Genomic DNA, 26,589 nt, shown 5'->3' with positions numbered 1-26,589 from the left:
GGCTCCGATGCCTCTGCCATTGCCGGAACTGCCTGCACCGCAGGAGTGCTCTGCGGTGCCGACATCGGTGCTGGCCCACTTGCCGGCGCCAGTGGGAGTTTCTTTTCGTGACAACCCTCCTCAAGAGGGTAGCCATTGCTCCAGCGCCACCTGCGGGGTTGAAGGGAGTGGTGCCGGTGCTTTTGAAGTGCGGATGCCACTTGTCAGCACTGAAGCCGCTTTCGGTGCTGAGAAAGACCACTCAGACACCAAAGTCGTCTTTGTTTTTGTGCCTGGCCCTGGCGCTGAGGGTCATGGGGCAGAGCCAGATGTTCCTGCCTTATCTCCTGCGCTGATCCTCTCAGGCAGCAGCAATCTCGCAGGGGAAGTCTTTTTTCTTTATATGAAGTTTGGTCAGGGGGGAGACTCTTCATTTCTGAGTCCCCCTAATTTGTCCCCCAGCTGTTGTGTTAGGGTCCAGCGCTTTATCAAATAGCAGCATTTTGAGGCACATTTCTCTGTCCCTGCGGGCGCAAGCTGTCATTTTGGAATAGTGCCCACATTTTGAGGGAATATGTGCTTCCCCAAAGCAGCGTATACACTCTGAATGCCCATTTGAGACTGGCATGGGCTTGCAGCAGAGAGTACACTTTTAGAAGCCAGGGGATCCAGGCATCGAGTTTAATGTGTTTCACTCCCTGTCAATTTCACACACACACACACACACACACACACACACACACACACACACACACACACACACACACACACACACACACACACACACACACACACACACACACACACACAGGCTAAAGCCGCTAGCTGCTGACAAAGCCACAGCTTGAATAAGTTAATGATCCTCTTTTTTTTTATTAATTAAGAAGAAAGGTTGATTGAAAAAAGGGATAATTATTTATAGCTAATTATTTACAGATTCCCTGAGGGGATTGAAAGAATGCTGAAGGGATAGGCGCTCCATCTGTGACCGAGGATGGTTCAGAGGAACTGAATAGGGAGCTGGGTGCGAGCGATGATCAAAGGGCGCGAACGGCACAAGCCATGGGTCACGACCTGGCTGAACACAGATATTGAAAGTCTCTGAGCTGCGGTGCCAGGACAAGCCCCCACACCATGGGTACGTCTAAACTACATGCCTCCGTCGACGGAGACATGTAGATTAGCCAGATCGGCAGAGGGAAATGAAGCCGCGATTAAAATAATCGCGGCTTCATTTAAATTTAAATGGCTGCCCCGCTCTGCCGATCAGCTGTCGGCAGATCGGGGCAGTCTGGACGCGCCGCGCCGACAAAGAAGCCTTTCTTGATCGGCACAGGTATGCCTAGTGAAACCAGGTTTACCTGTGCCGATCAAGAAAGGCTTCTTTGTCGGCGCGGCGCGTCCAGACTGCCCCGATCTGCCGACAAACAGCTGATCGGCAGAGCGGGGCAGCCATTTAAATTTAAATGAAGCCGCGATTATTTTAATCGCGGCTTCATTTCCCTCTGCCGATCTGGCTAATCTACATGCCTCCGTCAACGGAGGCATGTAGTCTAGACACACCCCATCAGTGGAGCACCCACAGGGACCACTCGAAGAAGAACTACAACTTATCTCTACTGTGATTTTTTTTTTTTTTTTTTAGAGTAAGGAGCTCCTCTCATTCAATGACAGAAGAGCCTTGAGGAGAAGCAGTTTTCACTGGCTATTTGTATTTCATTTTTAGAGAAATCCATTCAATTAAATGAGTGCTACTTTCTCTGGCAAGATGCATTTTAATCTTTTATACTATGTTAAGGACATTTAGTTCATTTTCTTGCTTTTGGGATTTGAGTCCACAACCTTAATTACAGAACTGAGGGAGTGGGAAGAAAGCAGGTAGAGAAAGGAAAGGCAAATATTTCTGTGATAATTCTTACAAGTTGACAACTTTGTTAAAATAAGATATCCCAGAAGAACGTGTCATAACTTCTGACACTAGTTTCCCTTTATGCTAGAGTTTAGTTTGACTAGATTCATTTTTAAAAAGGATGTATTACCAGATGTGCACAAAGTATCTTCTGTAATTTGTGCGAGTCAATGTAACCCACAATGTACACAGCAAATAACGAGGCTGTCTGGAATTAAAAAGAGAAGACTGAAGTAACTAAAAACTATACATTAATGCAGCATAAATAAACCACAGACATCCATGGGTCCTTTTAATGTTTAAAGGCTTATGAATTTCTGAAATTATTTTGAAAAATGGTGTTAATTTCAATAAGACTGTTTATAACCACCAATGAATACAAAAAAGGTCATGCATGAAGTTTATGCAACTGTTAGGAACCAAACTCAGCTCTCTAAAGTTCCAGTCTACTGTCTTAATGAAGAGTGAAACCCCTGTTGTCTATGCTTTAAATTTCTGGAAAAATGAGGGTCATCTCAGACTTTTTAAAAATAAAAAATTTCCTAGATTTTTACATTATTGGTAGTCTCCTACAACTAATTTTCTTGTTTACGGATGTGAGACCCATCCACCCCAACCCAAATTGTTTTGTTCAAAAGAACACCTGCTATTCCAAAATACAGAAGCCCAAATGAGACGGGAGAAGAGAAGAAAAAAAAAGTTCCTGTATTCCAACTTAGGTTCACAAAGAAAAGAGAGAGAAGAGCATATTTGCTCTTCAAAAGTACAAGAAAAACTCAGCTGTGGAAATGCTTGTGGTGGGGGAGAGCCTCGGAAATAATTTTGCTAATTACTTCTGCATGTTATTTTCTTATCCAGTTATTCATTCATTTACCATCTTTTAATTTAAGAGTAAAGGATGTCTTGCACCCTCTCTCAGTAAGTATATCAGGTGCTTAGGGAGGCATGAGTGCTTTTTCTATGCCTCTCATTTTGCACCCCAACTTCTTCAGTAGATATCTAAAGCAGAAGGTTGTTTTCTGCAGACCCAAAGAGCGAAAATATTTCTGTTCCTAAAAGAAAAAAAATAGCTGAAGAGACCAGAATGCATTGAAAGTCTCACACAGATTTAAAAAAAAACTTGACATGGGTTAGTAATTAATTTGTCATGTTCCCATATCCATTTATTTTGAAGAATGAGGTCTGTAATTGCAACAACCCTTGGAATCAGGCAATCAGAGCACTTGTGGTTACAAGCTACACAGAGTAATATTTTGCTGGGAAAGCTATATATGACCAATGCTTTGTTTTGTGAAACTTAAGCCCATACTTCTCCTTAGAGATAAATGCTTATACACCTCCTATTGACTGAAAAACTTCCTAAAAGCCCTGATTACAGAACTTTCTTAATTTGTGTTAATTAACATTTCAGGGATTACATTTTTCTCTCATTCAAATGCATAAAGATGAGGTGTTGCCCAGAGGTATATTTAACACATCTTTTAAAGTATATTATATACTCCTGGGAGAATTGTGCCACTGCATATGTTTCCCCTGCAGATTCCTTTGCTTCCCTGCAGAAAAAAATGCAGAAGCAAAGGGAAGCTGTAAGAGTTGTCACATGCTGCCATAGTTTCCAGTGCCCAAAGCAGGTGGCAGAGAGGTAAATCTCTATGGGCACTGGGGTGGGAATGCCCATGAGCATAGTTTAGGAGACCATAGTCCCCTCAGAGGCAAGGCATGGGGACATGCAGAGTCACATTCCACTGCCCTCGACCCCTTACTTTCTATGATCCCAGTGTTATCCAGGTGAAGGAGAATTCTGCTATGGCTAGCTGTAGTGGAATGCCATCTCCTGAGCCCTAATTCCAGTCCTGCTCCTCTTCTGTGTGCTGGAAGCCATTCTGTTTTCCATACAATGGTGAGTGGTTGCATTGGGGCAGAACAAGAGGGGTGGATTGGATCAGAAGAAATGAGAGAAGGTGGGAAGCAGCAGTGGAGAAGAAAGGAGAATGAGGGAGGGGAAAAGTGGAAATGAGAGGAGCTGGATAGTGGCAGTTGTCAGGGAGTTGAGTAAGGAGGAGGGGACAAGGCAGGAGGATAGAGGGGTCAAGCAGAACCCAACAGGTGGCATTCCCTCAGCAGCAGTAGTCAGGTCTCCTGCATCAAACTCCCCAAACCAACAAGTCCTACCCTTTCTGCACCTCCATCTCAAATTCCACTTCCCTACTATCCAGACCCTCTCCCTACTTTGTGGCTGCTGCCCCTGTCCGTGGGGGTTCTGAGCTCCCTGTGGACAGAGACTGCTCTGCATCCCATGCTGGTGCCTCTGGTCAGTGAGGGGAGCTGGTATTTAAACTCGCTCCCCTCACGGACCGGTTCTGCCAGCTACCCCGTGCTGCTACCTTTGATACAGAGTCAGCAGGATGGTGTGACAGGGGGCGTTCCCGGGACTGTGGCCAGAGTGCACTGGCTATCAGCCCTTCCTCCAGGGACCTAGAATTTCATGCGGTTGCACAACCATTCAATTACACAATATCTAATATTCCTATTACACAGTTGTCTAAATATGCACGGTATATAGAGTACCGCTATAAAGCTTGAACTTATTATTCTGAAGCTTCATAAACACTGTGCTATCATCCTGTGTACAGGAACAGAGGAATGTTTAATATATCCATGAATATTTTGGTGATATTCAATATAAAGTGTCTTACTTGTGTCAGAAGGACAAACTGAGCAAACTGCCAGGGAAGCATGAAAAAGACATTAGAAACACACAGTGCAATCAAGCTTCCTCTATTAATATTCGGAGTCCTTAGGAAAAAAGAAATAGAATAGATACCATTAAGTTAAACTATAATAGGTCACGGCATGTCATCCAAAAAAGCAACAGAGAATAATGTCAAAAAATTAAAGTATTAACTAGACTTGCAATGTAAATTGACATCTGTGAAAAGTACAGTAGTATATTTTGTACTAATTGCAAAAATATATAAAAAAAATTTCATCTTTATTATTTCATAGCTCACTTTTTGGAATAAAAGTAGAAATTCAAGTAAACAATCTCAAAACTTTAACATTTAGTTTAGACATTTTTTCAGGCTTTATGAAGTGATCCAACTTTTCTGATTTCTCTGAAGTTCCCTCATTCTCATTGATATGACAGACAGAATGATGCATTACTCTAGTGACAACACTTCTAGTACAATGTTAAAAAACACAGGGGATATCAACAGTATGTACTGACCAAAGTTCAGAATTTGATCTCATCCCACGTATTATTTAATCTCTACAGCCCTGCATGGATAAAAAATTGGTATCCACATCTTCAAAAATGATCTGCAGCTATCCACATCTGTGGATACGGATACCCTTGGATATAAAGCAGAAATCTGCAGGATTTGTAGGGGTCCATTAAACTCCACTCATTCCTAAGGTGGAGTGAAAATATGCCAACTATTTCAGAGTATATAGGACTCTGTCTTCAAAGTTCACTGACCTCCCAAAAAGGCATATCTACAGGAAGGGAAATAGAAGCTTTCTTGCTAATTTGTAACACTTGAAAAAATTGAGGCAGCCACCTCTGAAGTTCAATAACCTCCAAGAATGGATGTAAAGGGGACGCTCTGGCGCCCCGCTACGGAGCCGTGCTGTCCCCAGCACTATGTGGAGAGAGATGGCTCTCCTGCTGCATCCCTGGCTCTGACACGTCTGTGCCAGGGCTGTGCAGGGCAGAGTGTCGGAGGTTCCGCCCCCTACGTGCGGGAAGCGGCGTCGGCGGGCCGCGCCGGGGGCAGAGGGAGGGGGAGGAGGAGTGGCGCCAACATGGGGAAGACGGGGAACAGGCCGTCTGCATCTGCCCGTGTTGGACGCGCCCATGCAGTAGTGGCTGGGGATTGGGCACGGGCGCACAGCCGCCCCACCCCTCCTCCGTCAGACGCTGAGCTGGCAGGACGATTCAAAAGGATGTCACCGGAGGGAGGAGAGGGAGCGGAGAAAAAGGCTCCCGAGGACGCTGGACTGTTCTACGGCTGGGGAGTAGACGGCTGAATGAGGGAGGTAGGAAGTGACCCAGGCCATGGCAGAGGATGCCCGTGGGTTGGTGCGTTATGGGTAGTTACCCCCACCAACCAAACCGTAGAAGAGAGATTCCTTCAGATCTTAGGGCCCTGGGCCGGGGCTCAGAGTGGGGGTGGGCCTGAGCCCCAGGCCCTCTTTCACCTTGGGGATCAAAACACAGCAAGTAGAAACCTTTGTTCTCGAACTCCAGCAGTATCCTCTCCACTGCTCCCACCTGGAGCAACTGGGATAGCTCCTGTTCACAAGAAGCTGCTCATGAGAAGGGTTCCTGAAGGAGGATAGGGCAGAGGGTGGTGTGGAGGAGAACTGGAGGGTGTAGTAACACTGGACAGTGGATAGGAACCAACAGTCCAAAGTAATGTCCCTCCATGCCAGGAGGAATGGATGGAGCCTGAAGGAGAACAGGTGGGCAAGATCTTAGGAGTCGTCCCCCCCAGGTTCAACCTCAAAAGGAACATTTGATATGGGATTTCAACTGGCTGGTCGATTGTTGGCCACACAGAGGATGACGGCCTTGGCCTCTCCACTTGGAGAGTTTTTGGTGTGAACAGGCTGCTGGTGGGGTTATTGGCCCTTTTGTTGGGAGGATTGGGGCTTAAACCTCTTCCTCTCAGACTCCGGGAAGTAGGGACGTAGGGTTTTCAAAATCATATGGGAGTCCTTTAGCCTGTGAAACTTCGTGTCCATCTCTTCTGCAAATAGGGCTCCTTTGTCAAAGGGGAGGACCTGGATGGAGTTTGTCGCCTCCAGAGAAGAAGTCAGGGCGTACACCTCGTAGAGATGACAGAAGCCATAGAGCAAGCTGACGAATCCACAGCATCAGACGCCGCCTGCAAGGCCACCAGCACCATGGAGGACCCCTTCTTGATCAGGGCCTTAATAGTCCTATGGGAGGCTTCATGTGAGGAGATCTCAAATATGGCTAGTGCCTGCCAGTTATTTACTTCATACTTGGCAAACAAAGCTTGATGTTTCACCACCCTTAACTGAAAACTGGCTGAAGAATAAATCTTTCTACCAAACATGCCCAAGTCTTTAGCGTCTTTATTGTTGGGGTTGGGGGCTGGCTGGCCCTGGCACTTCCTGTGGTTGACCAAATGCACCACAAGGGAGTTGGGTAAGTGTAAAGGTAGTCATGGTTCAAAGTACTTGCATTCAGCCCTTTTGGCTATAAGTGGGATGGAGGAATGGGTGTGCCATAGAGTCTTGGCAATCTTGGTGACCGCCTCATGCAGGAGTGAGGCCACCTTGCCAGGTCCAGCTTGAACCAGGACCCTGAACAAATCTGAGGTCTCTTGCACCTTCTCAGCCTGGAGGCCCAAACCATTAGTCACCCTCCTCAGGGGGTCCTGGTGGGCTCTCGAGCCATCCTGGGGCACCGCTGGGTGAGACGCCACAATTGCCTCATCTGGTGATGAAGGAGGCAGCAGCCTGGGCCGGCTGGCCTTCCTCAAAAGGTGCGGATTGACCATTCACCCCTGCTGTCTGCTGCGGGGGGAACTGGATTTCCTGTATCCTGTTGAGGCCCATGAGACCGTGGCAGCAATAAGGGGGCTTGGGATGTGCTTGCAACCAAGTGGTTACGTTGGGGCTGTACCAAAAAGCCCCAAGAGGTCCATAGGCACCATTGCGCCTGCCACTGAGAAGGTGGCCATGGCATGCCCTGGGATGGCACAAGTACTGGACTGAGCTGGGCTACCTGCCTGCCCAGATCCTACTAAATTTGGTCCCGGATCCAGTGTGAGCATGGACTGAGCTGGGCAGCTCTGCATTTAAAAGCAATAGGAGCTGACGGGCAGGCAGACCAGCTCATGCCAAGTCCAGGACCAAACCCAGCTGCAGCTCTGAAATTTAAAACACTGTAGGAACTGAGGGGGAGGCAGGCTGCCTAGCTCCTACAGCATTTGAAATTGCAAAGCTGAAGCGGGATATGGTCCCAGTGTGAGCCAGGACTGAGCTGGGCTGCATTCCCAGCAGGCAGCCGCCTATGTACATGGACAGTTCCAACACCCCACCGGGACTTCCCTGCAGACAGGGACTGCTGTCAGAGCAGCCTCCCCTATTTCCCCCTTCCATGCTTCTGCATCTGCAGCAGGGGGGTGGGAGGGCAGGCAGCACCACGAAGATGGTACTGGAAGGAACCGGCTTTTAAGCTGGCTGCCCTCAGCACCAGCTCCTGTTTCTCCCCACCTTGTTGCCTCTGCTATAGAGGCAGTGGGGGGTGGGGGGAATGCAAGTAGTCAAGTTGACTAGGCTTATCAGGTAGTCAGCTAGTTGACTACTCTCTTACATGTGGCAGGCACAAGCACCTGTGTTGAATGGACATGAGCAAGCTACTCGAAGAAGAAACATTGGCTTTGGCAACAACTCAGTAAAATATACTTCTATCTTAAAGATTTAGAAAATTGTCCAGTTATATCTTGGATAGTTTCACAGTTAAACCCTCAGTCTTATTAGAACAAGCTTAGGTTTGTAAATAAAAGAGGAGCTCATCTTCAGCTGCAGAGAGAGTCCAAAAGAAAAAGCGCTATCACTATCCACCACCATCACTACTCATTAAACAGGAAAACACTTTGACCTGGGTGAGTTGCACACTACTATTCAATGGGAGAATCATGACACCAGAGTAAGAATCCTCTGCTTCTTTAAAGAAAAAAGTTAGCTACATACCTTCTCAGTATCTGCTATTCTTCAAGATGTCCATTCCACTTTAGATGTGTTCACACCAGTAAACTAGAATCAACAAACTTTTTCCACAGCATTACCCATTGTGGTAACATACGTGCACTTCATATGCTTGTGCTGCTTGCTGAGATATAGGGACAGGCCAACCCTAAACTCCCATCACACTTAACTCCCTAAACTTCTTCACACTGGTAGCCAATATGTGCAGTGACCGCAATGTACAAGGGAAGGAGGGTGGTTGGTGGCATGGATATGCACATCTCACAGAACAAAATTTATTGAACAGGTATCTGTGCATATAACTTTTCTTCAATTCACTACATATGTCCATTACAGTTTAGGGCTACGTCTACATTGGCCCCTTTTCCGGAAGGGGCATGTTAATTTCACGAGTCGCAATAGGGAAATGCGCGGGGGATTTAAATATCCCCCGCGGCATTTAAATAAAAATGTCCGCTGCTTTTTTCCGGCTTTTAGAAAAGGTGGAAAAGAGCGTCTACACTGGCCCCGATCCTCCGGAAAAAGCGCCCTTTTCCGGAGGATCTTATTCCTACTTCAAAGGAGGAATAAGATCCTCAGGAAAAGGGTGCTTTTTCCGGAGGATCGGGGCCAGTGTAGACGCTCTTTTCCGGCTTTTCTAAAAGCCGGAAAAAAGCGGCGGACATTTTTATTTAAATGCCGCGGGGGATATTTAAATCCCCCGCGCATTTCCCTATTGCGACTCGTGAAATTAACATGCCCCTTCCGGAAAAGGGGCCAATGTAGACGTAGCCTAGGTGATTCATAGCAGTTCCTCAGAGGAGAGTATCAATAGACTCAAACAAGGACTGTAATGCTACCTTCCTGAACTTAGCATAGTCTCTAGAGCACTGCAAGACACTAATGGTAGTTGAACATATGGACTGAAAACTAATTGTGGTTATTTAAAGGACGACCAAAGCAAATGCGCACAGGGGAATATAAATATCTCTGCAGATATCAGAAACATGAACATTAGAGAGAAAACTTGCTGAAGCAGTTTGCACCCTTGTATAGAAAGCTCATTCTCTGTGAGGAAGAAATACCTTAGCAATCTTGCGGCATAAAACAAATACAGGTGAAAAACCAAGAGGAGATCATTTGGGAAGTAACTGGTTTCTTTCAATTGTTTGTTTCACTTGCTGATTAAATGAGAAGATACACTCTAGTTCTGTCCACAAGTAAAAAACTAACATTTCTTGAATATATGTAGCCTCTTCATCTTTGCAAGTGGGGTTCTGGATAGACAGTTGGCAAATAAATAGTCTGATCCACATGAACATCCAATTTGTTTTGAAAGAAAAATATGGAGCAAAGATAAATGCCAGTATGTCCTTATAAAACATGGTGTACAAAGGGTCCATCCTAAGAGCTTGGAGATCCATAATCTTTGTAGCGTAGGTAATAACTATTAAAACACAACTTTCACTGACAGGAGACTCACAAACTAGGTGGCAATGGGTTTAAAGAGAACTACATTTAAATCCTATTAATGAACTGAATATTTAAACAGGGTAGGGCGGGAAGCAGTCTGTAAAAACCTTTTTAAAAAAGTGATAGTCATAGTGTTGAAGAACATGAATCAAGCATCAGATGGCTAAAGTATGGAGATACCTCACTGAGCATAAACTGGCTGCTAACTGACAAGCCCATCTCTTAAATGTACTAAGTAGTCAATGAGAAACTGGATAGGATTTTGGGAAGAGGTGTCTCTCTGCCAGGACCAAACAATCTTTTCCCTTTTATGAGGTATGTACACCTGATAGGCTATTTCCTACTATTCAGAAGAATATTTCAAACATCAGAGAAGCAGGCAGATTCCTGATGATCTAAACAATGCATATGCAAATTGAGGGAGTTGAGATACAGAGTCTAGCCATACACTTATGAGGTTATATCCAGGTCAAAAGGAGGGGGTATTGGATCCCAAACTGAAAGATTTAAGAGATTAGAGACCTAATGTTGACTGGGACAAACAGACACTATTGGAATGGAGTAGTCCTGCTTGAGCTCGGCTAGCAGTCCATTGGAATGGGTGGGGGAAAGCATAAAAAATCTTTAACCTTGTAAGGCAGCAAAAACACATCTGCTGATGAGCTGGCTCAGAGTTCTCCCCTTGAACAGAACTGGGGACATACTGTTTGAGCAGGTAATGAAAAAGCCCAACCTTGATGCACCCCAAATTTAAAAAATGGATTTTATAACACTGGGTTTGAACTGAATGATCTGGTAAGATGGTCTGTTAGAGAATTTTGACACTCTGGAATGTGATATGCTTTCAGTGATATTCTTGACTCAGTGCAGATTCCAAAAGTCCCTTGCCTCTTGACAAATACAGATCTGGCCCCTCCCTGTTGGTTGAGATAAGGTATTGCTGCAGTACTGTCTGTGAGTACATATTTTGAACTTCAAGCTATGCATCAGAGACACATCCAATGGTCGAGGCATGGAGCTGAAAGATTCCTGACACTGATAGAGAGAGAGTAAGTTCTTAAGCTTCCCAGATGCAATCCCCCACCAACAGGTAATGCCTCTGTGACCAGTCACTGACTCTAGAGCAAGTTCAAGGAACCCTGCTACATATATGGCTAGGTCCACCCATCAGTTCAGGGAAGACAGAACAGCTGCAGGTATATGAGATAGCATGTACAACAGATGAGAAAGATGATAAACAGACTTCAATCACTCCATTCAGAATCGGAGGTGAAGTCAGAGACAAAGTACATGCATGCTGCCATGTGTCCTAGAATTCTCAAGACTCAATTCACTGTTATACTGATTGTATAAATTCCTTTAGGGATACCTTTGGATGTGCAGATGGTACAAGAGGATTACTCACCCTCTCCAGTAACTGATGTTCGAGATGGGTGTCCCTATGGGTGCTCCAACTTATGTTTTTTGGCACCGCAATGCACCTGGCTAGAAGATTTTATTAGCAGTGCCTTTAACAACTAGCTCACACATGCACAGCAGCGCTAAATGCGCCAGGAGGTTAATGCACGTACGGGGGAGACAGTCTTCTCAGTTCCTTCTCTGTCCCAGAAAAGTATGCAAATAATACCAAAGAAAGGGGAGGAAGAGTAGGTGGTGGAGCACCCACAGGGACACCCATCTCAAAGAATGTCAGTTACTGCAGAGGATTAGTAACCTTCTCTTCTTCTTCAAGAAGAGTCCCCGTGGGTGTTCCACCTTAGGTGAGTACAAGCAGTTTATCCACTGGAGTTAGGAGCTTCAGATGGTGTAGAATCCTTTTGGACGATGGAAAGGATTGTATGTCCGGACATAGTTTCTCTGGACACATAGGAGTCCAGAGCATAGCGAGCAGCGAATGTATGAGTAGAGGACCAGGTGGCTGATTTGCATACATCAGACAGGGAGATACCCTGTACATAGGCTGTTGATGCTGTCATGGCCCTGGTTGAATGTGCACAAAGTTGTACAGGTGGCTCTTCAAAGGTTGAATATGCTATACTTATGCCTTCAACTATCCATTTTGAGATCTTATGGGAGGAGATAGGGAGTCCCTGGAATCGTTCAGTGGTTAATACAAATAACCTGTTAGTTTTCCAAATTTTCTTGGTTCCTCCCAGGTAGAATGCAATGGCCCTCTGTAAATCAAGTATCTGGAGTGTGGTAAGTTAATAGAATCATTACAGTGGAAAGGAGACGGTGCCTTTGGCAGGAACTTAGGATGAGGTCGGAGGGATACCTTGCCCTTATGGAAGGTGGTGAAGGTTGGTCTGCCATGAAAGCAGCAGTTTCACTGACTCTCCTAGTAGATGTTATTGACTCTAGAAGAGCCACCTTCATGGAAAAGTGGAGCCCGAAGCAGGTTGCCATAGGCTCAAACGGTTTATGAGTTAAGGCCCTCAGAACCAAATTGAGGCCCCAGGCCAGAGCCGGAGGTTTGATTGGTGCATACATGTTCTACAATCCTTTGAAGAACTTTTTGGTCGTGGGATGTGTAAATAGTGACTTGCTGTTTATTGGCTGATGTAAAGCGGTTATGGCAGAGAGGTGAACCTTCAGGGAACTGAGCAAAAGTCCTGAGTTTTTGAGTTCGGTTATGTATTGCAGGACTGCGGGTAAATGGAATAGAAGATGGGTTGAAATTGAAAAGGTGAGACCAGGTGGAGAATTGACGCCAGTTGTACAGGTAAGTTTTGTGAGTGGATTTTCTCTGACTGCTAAGGAGGTTCTGTTGGACCTTGTCTGTACGTTCTGCTTCTGAAGTGAGCCATTGAGGAGCCAGGCCTGAAAATTCAGGGTGTGGAGATGAGGATGCTGACAGCAACCACAACATTGAGTGAGGAGATGTGGGAGCCATGCAAGACGCCATGGGCAATCGGCTGACATTTTCAGCAGGTACGTATACTAGGTTTGTCTTGGCCAAACTGGCACTATCAGTATGACATTGACATTGTCTAAGTGCATCTCCGTGCCTACTTAATGGAGAAGCGGTATGGGGGGGGGGGGGAGAAGCATATGAGGGTTTTCCCCAGTGTATCGTGAATGCGTCCCCTAGGGATTGTGTCTCAGTGCCCGCACGGAACAGTAGCGTGGACACTTTTTCTTGGCACTAGTGGCAAACAAGTCGATCTGTGGGAAGCCCCATTGTGTAAAGATTTGATGCAGAATGGTGGAGTCTAGTCCCCACTCATGGTTCATAGGAAAGTTCCTGCTGAGGCTATCTGCGGTTATGTTGTCTTTGCCTGGTAGATGTGAAACAATTAAGATTATGTTGTGAGCGATGCTAAGTCCATAACCAGACTGCCTCTCTGCAAAGGGGGTAGGACCTCGCACCTCCCTGCCTGTTTATGTAGAACATTGCAGCTTGGTTGTCCGTAAAGATCTGCATGGTGAAGTTGGAAATACGGTTCACAAAATGCTGGCAGGAGTTGTATACTGCTCGAAGTTCAAGCATGTTGATGTACATTGTGGTCTCCATGTGGGTCCACTGTGCTTGTGTAGTGAGGATACCCAAGTGAGCTTCCCAGCCCTGTTGTGATGTGTCTGTGGTGATGGTGAACGATGGAGCTTGCCTGTGGAAGGGGACCCCAGGCACACATTTTGTGCTTTTGAACACTACTGGAGGGAGCATTTGACCATGTTTGGAAGTGAGACCAGCTTGTGCAGGCTGTTTATTCGAGGTTTGTATACTGTGCTCAGACAGTGTTATAGAGGCCTCATGTGTAATCTGGCATGCAGGACAACTGTTGTCGCTGCTGCCATATGGCCCAATAGCTGGAAAGGCGCCCTGGCAGGAAGTTGTGGACCATGGTGTGAAGTTGTACTAGTTGTAGTATTGCGAGGAACCTCTGATGGGGTAAGGATGCGATAGCAGGGATGCAGTCGAGTTGAGCTCCTATAAATTCTAGCACTTGGGTTGGTTGGCATTTGGAGAAGTTGATTTGAAGGCCAAGTGAACAGAACAGCGAAATGGTGATCATGACTGAGTGCTGAGTTTCCTGAATTGACTTGCCCCTTATAGGGCAGTCATCAAGACATGGATACATTGACAATCTCTGTCTTTGCAGGTTGGCTGCCACAACTGCCAAGACCTTGAAAAAGACCTTTGTCACCATGGATAGGCCAAAAGGTAGTACTGTATATTGGAAATGTTGTCTCTCCCCCCCCACTCCTGTTGTGAATCTTAGGTACCTCCTGTGCGCAGGATGTATGGATATGTTGAAATACACGTCTTGGAGGTCGAGAGTTGCCAGACAGTCATCTTTGTTGAGGCAGGGTATGATGGTGGAGAGGGTAACCATCCTGAAGCACTGGTACAGGACATATCTTTTGAGAGCTCTGAGATTGAATCTAGGTCTCCCGCCCCCCTGACTTCTTGTCTGTGAGAAAATATTGGGAGTAGAAGCCGGAGTTTTTATATTGTTGTGGAACTCATTCCACTGAATTGATATAGAGCAGGTGGTCAATCTCTTGACATAAAAGGGACGGAGTGGGTGGTTGGATCATGGGAGGAGATAGGAAGGGGATGCGGTACCCGAACTTTATAAGATCCAGAATCCATTTGTCTGTAATTATGAGGCACCAGTGATGGTAAAACAGTGCTAATCTGTGGTTGGATAATAGGGTGATCAGAGGCTCGGGTGAGGAAAGATAAATCTGACGGCTCTCGACCAGACCTTCAAAATGTTTGCCTAGAGTCAGAGAACTGAGATGGAGTGGGTTGTTCAGCAGACTGTCGCCTTCTCCTGACGCTGGTGCTTTCTAGGGTCGTATTGTCTTTGGTCATTCTCAAAGAGGGAAGGTCTGTATCTCTGAACATGAGTTTTGTTTTGTTTGTATTTTGGTGCAGGAGCCTGGATGCCCAGCATTTTAAGTGTGGCCCTGGAGTCTTTCAAGGAGTGTAAAGAAGCATCTGTGCTATCAGTGAAGAGCTTCAAGCCCTCGAACGAAAGGTCTTCCACCTTTGTCTGGACCTCCTTTGCGAAACCAGAGAGGTGGACCCGGGGGCTCTTCTCATCACAGAGATGGCAAGGCTCATGAAGCTGTGTCAGCTGAGTCCAAAACAGCTCGGATGGAGACCCTCGTTGGTGTTAACTCTCACTTGTTCTATGTTTTCCTCTGGAAGGAATTGAATAAAATCTGTGATTTGCTCAAATATGTGATGAGTGTATTTTGCCAGCATCTCGGAGTAATTAGTGTTACATAGCTGTAAGGAGGCAGAGGAGTATGACCATCTTCCCATTATATCTAGACTTTTCCACTCATCAGGAGGGGTGGATTTGGCAATGTTTTGTTTTTCCTCTGATTCACTGCCTCAATTACTATGGAGTTGGGGGATGGATGTGAGAATAAAAACTCAGCACCCTGAGGATCCATGTAGTCTTTCCTATCCACCTTCTTGCCCACTGGGTGAATGGTGGTGGGTGTTTGCCAAAGTTGCTTGGCTGGGTCCATGAGGGCGAGCGAACCTCGTGGATGGAAAGGTATGGAGGATGCTCGTGAGTTTATGCTGCGTTTAGGCAGTGTGGTTAACTCTCGAGGACCTCAATTACCCTCTTAAAGAGGTCTTGGAAAACCTTAAAATCATCCCCAGATAGGGCTTGTAGAGACATGAGTGTGTCCCCTGGGGAGGAAAGAGATATCCGAGTAAATGAGTGAGAGGAAATAGTGGATTCCTCATCACTTAGTGACTATTTGAAATCTGTCTGGTCCCTTGAGGCATCAAGGGACACAATGGATGTAGGCCTGGACCTGAGCTGAGCAACATGGTGATGCTGTTGCTGCTGAGCCCTGTAAGGTGCCCTAGGGTCCCAGTAGCGCCACGTTGGGGGGCACTGGCATAGATGGTGGCAGACAATGGGCAGGTTGCCAACTTGGTACGGCTGGTTGTAAGCGAGGGAATTTGCGCCTCAGGGTAGAGTATCTGGGAGGAATTGAGGTCACAAAGCCTGATCCTCCTCACCAGATAACAGAAGTATGGAAGTGCCAGGCATATACATAGAAAAACCCTCGGTATGCGAGGAGGAATCTGTGCCAAACAATGGTGTCACGGGTACTGAAGAGATCATAGAATCATCTGTGGATGTATAAGGGCAAAAAGGAAGCACAGGTGGTAAAGGATATTGTGCTGGTGTATGCTTTGGCTTCGCGAGCAGAGAGGATAGAGCAGGTCCCTGCACTACCCTTATATACAGCACTGCTTGGTGTCAGTAGGACTGATGATGATGTTAAAGCCTTGCGCCGTTCAGCTGTGGCAGGCTTGGGCTTATCAGCATGTTTAGGCAAACTGGCCAGGTCCACAGATCCTTGGGGGGTTGTGAGTGAATGCTGCCCCAGTAAGCGCTTATCTGAAGCCCCATCAGGGGATGGAGCTTGCTTAGGATTCAGGGATCACCCTTTCTTATGTGAAAGGGATTACCTGTTTGCTGCTTTATCTGCTCTCTTCTGTTTGGAAGAGGCAGAGCTTGCAGCTGAGGCAGGGGGAACTGCCTTATCTGACATTGCCGCTAGTGACAGTAATAGCGGGGATGCAGGGTGACCAGGGTCTGACGCTGGTATGAGGGAATGTTTGAGGGAGATCAGGATGAGCTGAAAACCTCCCGGCTCTCCTGGGCCCAGCTGCCAAACTTTCACTGATGATAGTGAACTGCACTGTAATTGTCCAGACAATGTATGCACTGAGTACTAGTCTGACAAGACTGACAGCCTGTGAGGGGAAAAAATGTGTTTAAAACAGAGCTCCGGCTTGGGAGAACACTACAAAAAAGATCGTTGGAGAAAAAAGTTCAAATCTGTGAAACTCTCTCTCAGCCTTATGTGAGGAGGCTGAAGCTGAGGGAAAAAGAAGCTCCTCAGTGCAGGAGAGACAAGTCCCCTGAGGGTAAGCACGAGGCACAGAATCCGCACTTGTCTCCATGTCTGACACACAGACACACACACACACACACACACAGACACACACACACACACACACACACAGTCTTTTTTTTTTTGAAGGATCACAGATTATAGTAAATTATAATAAAAAAGGCTAAGTAAAAGAAAAGAAAAACTAGGACTAGCTGTCTCTGAGGAAAAATCTGCTGAGCACACTGCGAGGAGATCGTCTCTCACGCATGTGCATTAGCTGCCTAGTGCATGTAGCGCTTCTACGCATGTGTGAGCTAGCTGTCAAAGCCACTGCTAGTAAAATCTTCTGGCCAGGTGTGCTGCAGTCCCAAAGCACGTAAGGTGGAGCACCCACAGAGACACTCCTCAAAGAAGAATGATGGAATCTCTCCAGAGCTGCTAACAGGCTACTGAACCTGTAACAGTCACTCCTGGCCATCTCTCATCTGGCATGGAGAACTAAAACCCTGCCAAACACCTGGAAGGTGATCTCACCTAAAAAGGACAAGGGACTGCACAGTAAATGCAAAAGCTGCAGGCTGATTACCTTGTACTTATGCCAGAGAAGGTATATGTGCATTGTCTGGTGGCATATTTGGAGCCTCTGCTACATCAAAAATGTTGTGTCTAACAATCAGGTTTTATGAAGTCCATATTAAATCCCATTTTGTCCCTCCATTTATTGTCAAAGATACACCATAAATTCAAGAAAACCATGCACATAGAGAAAAGCTGCATTTGATTCAATTGACAAAGTGCACAAGTAAACCAACACTGTGCTGAACTTGATTAGTGAAGTGTATAATGGAACCACTGCCTGTGTATGTCTGGTGAATCACATAAGGGCACCTTTTAAATCAGTATGTGCTGTGATGCAGGCTGTCTTGGTCCCTACACTCTTTTGTTGGGCAATAAATGTCATAATAAAACCACCTTTGGACTTCAGAATAAGCAAATATTAGAAATAAAATCCTTTTCTCCACAATATTGAGGAGGAACTTTCTATATGGGCTTTGACAACACAGGAGTCTGCACTGCTTAAATTAACAAACTTGTAAGAGTAATCTGTGAAAAAGGTCAGGGAGGGAGGCAGGAGGAATATATGTGAATTGTAGGGTATATCCCAATTCCAGCATGCTTAGGGCATTTGATGTAATTTGAGACCAGACATTTAGGAAGTAGGACTAACGTGTTGCTAAAGGGAGGTAAGATCTCTGGGAGTTTTTTGTTATCATCATACAAAGAATCAGTAAGACTGTTTGGAAGTTTAATGTTGCGCAAGTTGAAGGAGGCAGAGAAGGTGGTCTCTTCTTTTTAGACCTGTAATGGTTTTTTGATCTTTAGGCTGTTTCACTTGGTAGTATGGGTACCTGGGCTTGACCTGAGGCCAAAACTATTTACTTTTTACAGCAGGGTATAATTATCCATTGATTTCAGGTTTATACTAGAATCTTTGGGGGGAGTTCAGAGTTTTATTTGTTTTGCCAAAAACAAATTTGAACTTTAAAAGGTCAAATAATCTATTGTGTGCAGGACTTCAACTGGTACAGCCATGAAATACGGTGCATAGTAGCGATGGCTGTCAGTCATTCCAGCTGCTGAGTCTGTTCCATCTAGCACAGCTTATGGAGAGGAATGGGCAAACAACCCTCATTTATAAAAGTCTTAAATACTTCGTTATCAAGTAACTTGTGCTGAAATGTAGGTCTCTAAAGCACAAAGGGGAAGCGAGAGGCACTTACACTTACATTGATCTTGAGCGGTGAAAGACCTACGGGTGGTGAAGGACCTGAGGTTGGCCAAGGCAACTGCCCCTTTCACTTCCCAGCGAAAGTAAACAGAGGGGTCACAAGCTCCCCAAAGGGTAATGCTTTGGTAAAAAGTTATCCAACTACGGTGCCCACATATCTATAGGGGAATGGACAGGTGCCACAACTCAAAGAATCATATATAATTTCTGGTTTGTATAGTAAGGCTGTATCTAAACTAAAAGTTTATTTCATTGTCAGTGTTGCTACCATCAATGTAGCTACACTAGCCCAATACTGAAAGTGTTGTCATCACAGTAACCTGGTTTATACAGTATTATCACTATGACTACCAGAGATGAAGCTGCATTGATGTTAGCAATCATGGGCAATAATTTGCTCAGGAAAAAAATGGTATATATAAGACTATAGCATCTAAATGATTCTGTTTTTGAACAATCATGAATAAATTGGAAGCTACCTGAGAATGTAGGTCAAAAGCAACATCTGAAGAACAAGGAATGGGTATGAGAAACTTTCACGGAGAGGTGGAGTCCACATCACACGTGTGCACTGAAAATAAGAACTAGATTAATTCACAGCATTTTCTGCTACATTTTAATTCCCACCCTCCACAAAGCAATGCATTTATTATTAAAAAATATCAACTACGAAAACTTCAATAGTACAAAAACAAACTGGATGAAGAGTCATTCACAAGTTAACAAAATAAGTTATGGAAGGAAGGAGCACACATGAATGAGTGAAGATGCAGCTTCCGGTCTCTAATCGTTGTGGGGATGGGTCAACCACTATTATTGGCTATCTCCTGACATGAGAGAACTGCAGCCGGAATGATACCCTGCTCTTGAAAAAAAAACCAACTGACAGCTCTGGAGAACTTTTGTGCACCGAGAAATAAAGATGTCAAAGTAGCAAAACAGGTTCTCTTCACCTCCACTTCTTTATGGCCATATATTGCAACTTCTTATTTACAGTCTTTGCTGAAACCAATGAATTATTCATCTGAGTAAGGGTGCGTCTACGCAGCAGAGCTTAACTCGAAGTAAGCTATACAAATTGAGGTAGACACAGAGTGTTATTTCAAAATTATGCTACTTATTTTGGGTATGTCTACACTACCCCGCTAGTTCGAACTAGGGTGGTAATGTAGGCATACCGCACTTGCAAATGAAGCCCGGGATTTGAATTTCCCGGGCTTCATTTGCATAAGCCGGCCGGCGCCATTTTTAAATGCCGGCTTGTTCGAACCCCGTGCCGCGCGGCTACACGCGGCACGGGCTAGATAGTTCGAATTAGCAAGCCATTCCGAACTATCTGTACACCTCGTTCCACGAGGTGTACAGATAGTTCGAACTAGCAAGCCATTCCGAACTATCTAGCCCGTGCCGCGTGTAGCCGCGCGGCACGGGGTTCGAACAAGCCGGCATTTAAAAATGGCGCCGGCCGGCTTATGCAAATGAAGCCCGGGAAATTCAAATCCCGGGCTTCATTTGCAAGTGCGGTATGCCTACATTACCACCCTAGTTCGAACTAGGGTGGTAGTGTAGACATACCCTTTGAAATGTTGCTGTGTAGACATACCCTAAGGAATACTCACTAACATTGCAAGACTTACTTGCTAAGGCAGCTACACGCAGGGGGACCAGGGAGAGAGACTCATAAGCCAACGACATCCTGCATGCCTATATTAGGTCTCCCTTATTGTGGCTCAGGCACAGTGAGAAGAAAGCAGAAGCTGTGTACCCAACAGCACTGAAGAAAAGAGGTTTTTTTACCTCATAACTGTGATTCTTCGAGATGTGTTGCTCATGTCCATTGCAATATAAGTGTGTGTACACAGTGTGCACGAGCCATTGGAGACTTTTCCCTCAGCAGTACCCTTAGGGCCAGCAGGGAGCTCCCTGGAGTGGCACCAGTATATCAGCCCATATATACCACTACTGGCCCAGCTCACCCACTCTGTTTCTTCTTTTATACTCCAGATAAAGGGCGTTGGGAAGGGATTTGGAATGGACATAAGCAACACATCATGAAGAATCACAGTTACGAGGTAAGTAACCATTTTTTCTTCTTCGAGTGACTGCTCATGTGCATTCCAATACAAGTGACTCCAAAGCAGAACCTAAGTAGGTGGAGGGCCGGATGTCAAAACAACAGAGGAGTTAAGGACTGCCCTACCCAGGGCAGCATCCTCTCTGGCCTGATACGACAGCGCATAGCGGTTGGCAAACGTGTGGACCAAGGACCATGTAGCAGCCCTACATATGTCCAGGATGGGAACCTGTGCTGTGAAAGCTGACACAGCTCTCATAGAGCATGCTCTAAGAGTCAGAGCTGAAATGACTGCTAGAGAGTAGCACTCCCTGATAGTGGATCGCCTCATGGATAACCGCCTGTGAGTGGATACAGGTTTGACTCTCATGTGCTCCACGATGGCTACAAAAAGTTGTGGTGATTTTCAGAATGGTTTGGTCCTGTCTAAATAAAAGGCTTAACACCCTATGGACGTCTAACATGTGTAAAGCTTGCTCTTTCCCAGATGCACGTGGTTTTGGGTAAAAAACTGGTAGAAAAATATCCTGGGAAGTGTGGAATGCAGAAACCACCTTTGGCACAAAGGCTGGGTGAGGGCGGAGCCGAACCTTGTCCTTAAAAAACACTGTGTAGGGGGGATCTGACATCAGTGCCCTAAGCTCTGACACCTGCCTCGCGGATGTGATTGCCACTAGGAGGGATACCTTATATGGTACGTGAAGGAGGGAGCACGTGTCTAGCACGTTCAAACAGGAGCCCCATAAGTTTGGATAGAACCAAGTTTAGGTCTCACAGGGGAACAGGTTGCCAGACATGCGGATAGAGTCTGTCCATTCCTTTTAGGAACCCATTGACCATTAGGTTGGCAAATAGCATTTTCCCCCCTTCCCCTGTGTGGAAGGCTGAGATGGCCACTAGGTGGACTTTAATGGAGGAGGAGGAAGAAGAGAGATGCTGAAGCCTAAGGTCCAACAGGTAATCCAGGATCAGGGGGACTGGTGCCCCTTCTGAGAAGCCCAACAGTAAAACTGCTTCCACTTAGTGAGGTACATGGTTTCAGTGGAAGGTTTTTTGCTACCCAGTAGGACTTCCTGAACTTGTTGAGAGCACTGGAGCTCCTCTGCCATTAACCATGGAGTTTCCACATGGTTAAGTGGAGGAACTACAGGTCTGGGTGGTGAAGCCTGCCCGAGTCCGGGGATATCAGGTCCGGGACTAGTGGGAGGTTATGGGCCTCTTGCATGAGAGGTTGAGGAGGATCGAAAACCAGTGTTGCCTGGGCCACACTGGGGCAATTAGAATTAATGGTGTCCTGAACTCCCGCTCTTTCAGCAGGACCCTGTGAACTAGTGGGAAAGGTGGTAAGGCATACAGCAGGCCTTGAGGCCAGTGGAGGAGAGCGTCTCCTAAGGAACTCCAATGCAGGACCACTCCGGTGGCCATGACTCATGAAGCCGCATCAGCCACATCGAGTGCTGCTTGTAACGCAGTTCGGAAAATTACTCTCCCCTCTTCTCAAAGGGCCTTATACGCCACACAGGAGTCTTTGGGGAGCAAGTCCATAAATTTGCCCATGGATGCCCAGGTGTTGTAGGCGTATCTGGACAGAAGGATTTGTTGATTGGCAATTCGGTATTGGATGCCCCCCGATGCATAGACTTTTCTGCCCAGTAAGTTGGCCTTTTTAGCCTCCCGGCTCTTAGGGGTGGCCGTGGGCTGTCCCTGCCTCTCCCTCTGATTGACTGCCTGTACTACTAAAGAACCCAGGGGAGAGAGGGACAAAATACTTCCATTCCACACGGTTATCAGTGGGCAGTATGGACACCAGAGTTTGCTACAAGGTTGCCAAAATCTTGGCTACCATCTTGTTGATTGCTAGCCCCACTCTGGAGGGAGTATCTGCGTGCAAGATGTCGTTGGGTCCGAGTCCTCAGAGACCTTGTCCGCTTGGACTCCCAGACTTTGGGCCAGGCAACGGAGAAGGTCTTGGTGGGCCCTGGCATCCATGGAGAGCATGGAGGGCGCAAAGTTGCCAATGCCTCATCCAGGGAGGAGGACAATGACCTCTTCACCATGTCGCCCACAGGGGCATCTGTAAGGCCTGGATCGTCAGAAGTGGCCATGGAGGGAGGGGGGGAGAGGTTGTCTCATTGGAGCCGTGCTCTCCCCGGGCCTGGGGATGACAGGTCCAGAGGCAGCGAGTTAGCCAACGTGGGGGACCAGACTAAAGGTATCACTGATGGAGGAACTTGTGGACCTGACGTGACGGAAGCCAGTTTAGGAGGGTTCACGTCCTGTCCCTGATGGTAGGCCCAGGGGGTCCAAAAAGGCCACTGCCCGAGTGGCTGGGGTGGCCACGTCTGCTGAACCATCGGTACGGGGATCAGCTGGGCCCACTGTTGTTGGCACTGGTGGGGAGAGGTATGGTGCCGGGACCAGTGCTGGGAGCGGGAGTGGTGTCATGAACGAGACCTAGAGCCCCTTGAAGACCATGCTGACTCCGTGTTGGAGTCGGATGAGTACTCCAAGGTGGACCATGGCGATGCCGATGCCGACTGTACTGCAGTATGCCGAGACATGGCCTCTGGCTTGCCACAGTGCCGAGGCGGAGGAGGAGGCACGGCTGAAACAGGATCCCTGACCGAGGTAGGTGCTGCAGTGCTGAGGGCCAGTAGTGGTGCCAGGCGAGTAATCTGCCTTGCATCCGGTGCCAGGTCCATTGCCAGTGCCGGTGTCAATGGCACAGGTGTCGCAGTGGCTGGTGCCGGGAGAGGTGCCGCATGACACATGTCTCTGCCGCACCTTGTGCACCATTTCACTGGGCACCCTAGGAGGGGAGCAGTGCCGAGCATCTCCGTGCCCTCTTGAGGTTCTGGGGTGGGCAGAGGGGAGGGAAATGAATCGATAAGGACCCTTGCTGCCTCCGGGGTAGATGGGTTCAGGAGATCCTCTGAAGGACTCATGTCCCTCTGGTAGGAAGAGTAGTCACCCGATCTAGAAGACCTGGGCTCTGGACTAGCTGGCACCATGTGTCCCACTGTAGAGGGCAGGGAGGGTGCGTGCCAGGGTGGGGACCAACCCGTTAGTCCTCCTCTTCCGTCGCGGTACCGGTGACTGGGAGTGACATCTGGCCCAGTGCGGTACCAGAGAGGCATGGTGTGTGGAGCTGTCACGCACTGAGGACGGTGTGCTGTTGGATCCTGTATTGAGTCCGGTGCCAAAGGCGGTGCCGGATGGAGTGCCGCCTCCATCAGGAGCACCTTGAGCCGTGACTTGTGCTCGCATTTGGTCCTGAGCTTAAACGCTTTGCAAATCTTGCACTCGTCTGTTATGTGCGATTCTCCCAGGCACTTCAAACACGAGGAGTGTGGGTCACCACATGGCATAGACTTAGTACACTTCCTGTAGGGCTTAAAGCCTTGCATGCCGGGCATGCCCTTCCATGGGTGCACAGCGCGCCGCAGGTATACGGTGCGCTGCGGCAGGGTAAAGAAGAAAACTACAAAGGAAAGTCTTTAACTAAATTTGCAGGTACTTAACTGAAGATCGTTGGTAACAAAGGAGAAGAACAGTGAAGAGAACAAACTCAAGAATGAGCTAGGGTTGTTCCAACAACCGTCATGGCAGTAAGAAGGAACTGAGTGGGTGAGGGGGCCAGCAGAGGTACATATGGGCCGATATACCAGTGCCACTCCAAGGGGCTCCCTGCTGGCCCTAAAGGTACTGCTGAGGGAAAAGTCTCAGATGGTGCATGCACCTGTACGCACACACCTATATTGGAATGCACATGAGCAATCACTTGAAGAAGAATGTACAGAACCTTGGTTCTGCCTGCCAGCATACAAGCCAGCAATTTGGAGCATCTGAAAGTAAGTGTATATGTTACGAGACTGCTGCAAATTACTTCTCATCATTTACACTGAAATGGGGGAAGGAACACTGATTACGACAAACAATTTCTTCCCAGAATGTTTTTTGCACAGCAAAACATGTTGCTGTACCACCTCATATGGGCTAGATTGAGCCTTTAGGTTCACCTCTACCCAAGGATTTTCAGAAATCAGATCCTTGGTTTCCAAAAGTCAAATTCTATGCAGGAATTAAGTTCCCTGTAAGCTGCACAGCTGCTCAGCTGTTTTCTGAGCCATGCCCAGAGATTCAAAGCTCCTGCACAGGCAGGGAGCTCAGCTGACCAGCGGGAGGAGGTGCATCTCCTAAGTAGCAGCTAAATGGAGCTAGATGCATGCTGGAACTGGGGAGCTCCCAGACCAGGTAAAGAAGGGAAATAAGGAGGGGAAAAAGTGACCGGTAGGAAGAGGGAGGGAGAGAGTGACAGAAACAGAAATCCTGCACTCTCTTCAAGGCTCCTAGAGTGGGAAGGGGGAGGTAAGGGGATGACTACATGGAGTTAGGTGGGGGTGGGTGATGGCACTGGGGTGAGGTGGAGGCAGGAGGGAGTTTATGCTGTGTCCTAGAGTGAAGTGGGGGAGGGGTAGAGAGTTTGTGCTGTGTCTTGACTCCCAGCTAGAATGCTTGTGCCTGCTAGTTTGAGAAGCAGAATTTTATCCTAGCCCCCAGCTGAGCTGGGCAGTGTGGGAAAGCAGATTGCACAGGGTAGGTGGGGAGAAAGAGGTGGGTAGGTACTGGCATCTGTGCAGTGAGGTGGAGACAGAGGACGGTTTGTTTGGAATATCCTGACTCACTTCCTATAATCCTCTCCAGCTGGGTGGGCTGGTATATTGTATTGCATTAAGACCAGATCTTTGCTATGTGGCAGAATTCCGGCTTTCATGAGTCAGAAATAGCAAGTACTAGGTGTGATGCTAGTTTTGTAGAATGAAACCTTATTTGCAAGCTCTTTGAAACAAGCATCTGTCTACAAACCCTGAACCCATGTGTTAATTTGTTCTGGGGATTCTACTCTGAGCTGGTGACACACAAAGTAAAAGTTTCAAATCAGGAGAACTTATCTGTTTTTACAGCACAGATCCTAAACATTACTCAAAGAAACTGTATAAGCCTGAGTGAATGCATTTTACTTTTTCCAGGGTCAGTAAATATTGTATTAGTCATGCACTCCTTGCAAGTACTATTTCAACTTGACTCAGATTTATTTAGGATCTTAAAGCTGAGCTATGTGTGGATAATATGCAGTTTGCTGTGTGTACTAACTTGAGTTATTAGAAGGATGATTTTACATGTACTCCACAGGTAGTCCTGTGGCACCTTATAGACTAAATGTTGTAGTGGAGCATAAGCTTTCGTGGGCAAAGACCCACTTTGTCAGATGCATGTAGTGGAAATGTCTGGAAATTTCCAATACATGCATCTGACAAAGTGGGTCTTTGCCCACGAAAGCTTCTGTTCCACTACAACATTTAGTCTATAAGGTGCCACAGGACTCCTTGTCACTTTTGCAGATCCAGACTAACACAGCTACCCCTCTGATACTTGACTCCAAAGGTAGTGTTAATTTTCTTTATTTGATTTCATATTAAATATCATAAGCATTCCTCTTTGTTAACTATCCCTTGTTTTAATATATTTTCTTCTACACTATCGACTGTTTAGTGTGTGCATGTGTGTGGATTTTGGTTGTAATGGCAGTGCACATCCACACGCTACCTCAATATTGGTGTTGCACATAAGAAATTTCAACTCACCCAAGGATAGAAAATCTTAGGAGGGAACACTGCACAGGAGTTAACTAAATCTTTGAATATTCTTTGCATCAGTTTTCCATTTCAAATTAATGTTACTGTGCAATTATAC

General features: G+C 46.7%; 1 protein-coding gene across 2 annotated transcripts in view; it reads right to left on the bottom strand.

The window, feature by feature from the left end:
- Positions 1–26,589, bottom strand: part of DPY19L1 (dpy-19 like C-mannosyltransferase 1) — a 128,000-nt gene that overhangs the window by 48,101 nt on the left and 53,310 nt on the right. Inside the window, exons 9-11 of one of the 2 annotated variants that reach the window (XM_006124052.3) lie at positions 19,241–19,332; positions 4,585–4,684; positions 2,019–2,096 (exon numbers count right to left, since the gene is read on the bottom strand). In XM_006124052.3, the coding sequence (XP_006124114.2) occupies positions 2,019–2,096; positions 4,585–4,684; positions 19,241–19,332 (270 nt within the window). The remainder of the gene's footprint in view (positions 1–2,018; positions 2,097–4,584; positions 4,685–19,240; positions 19,333–26,589) is intronic. The other variant, XM_006124053.3, reaches the window with a different exon arrangement.

Source organism: Pelodiscus sinensis, chromosome 2 (assembly GCF_049634645.1).
Source record: "Pelodiscus sinensis isolate JC-2024 chromosome 2, ASM4963464v1, whole genome shotgun sequence".
In the NCBI taxonomy this organism is placed as follows: Eukaryota; Metazoa; Chordata; order Testudines; family Trionychidae; genus Pelodiscus; species Pelodiscus sinensis.
This window is presented reverse-complemented; position numbering and strand designations above follow the sequence as displayed.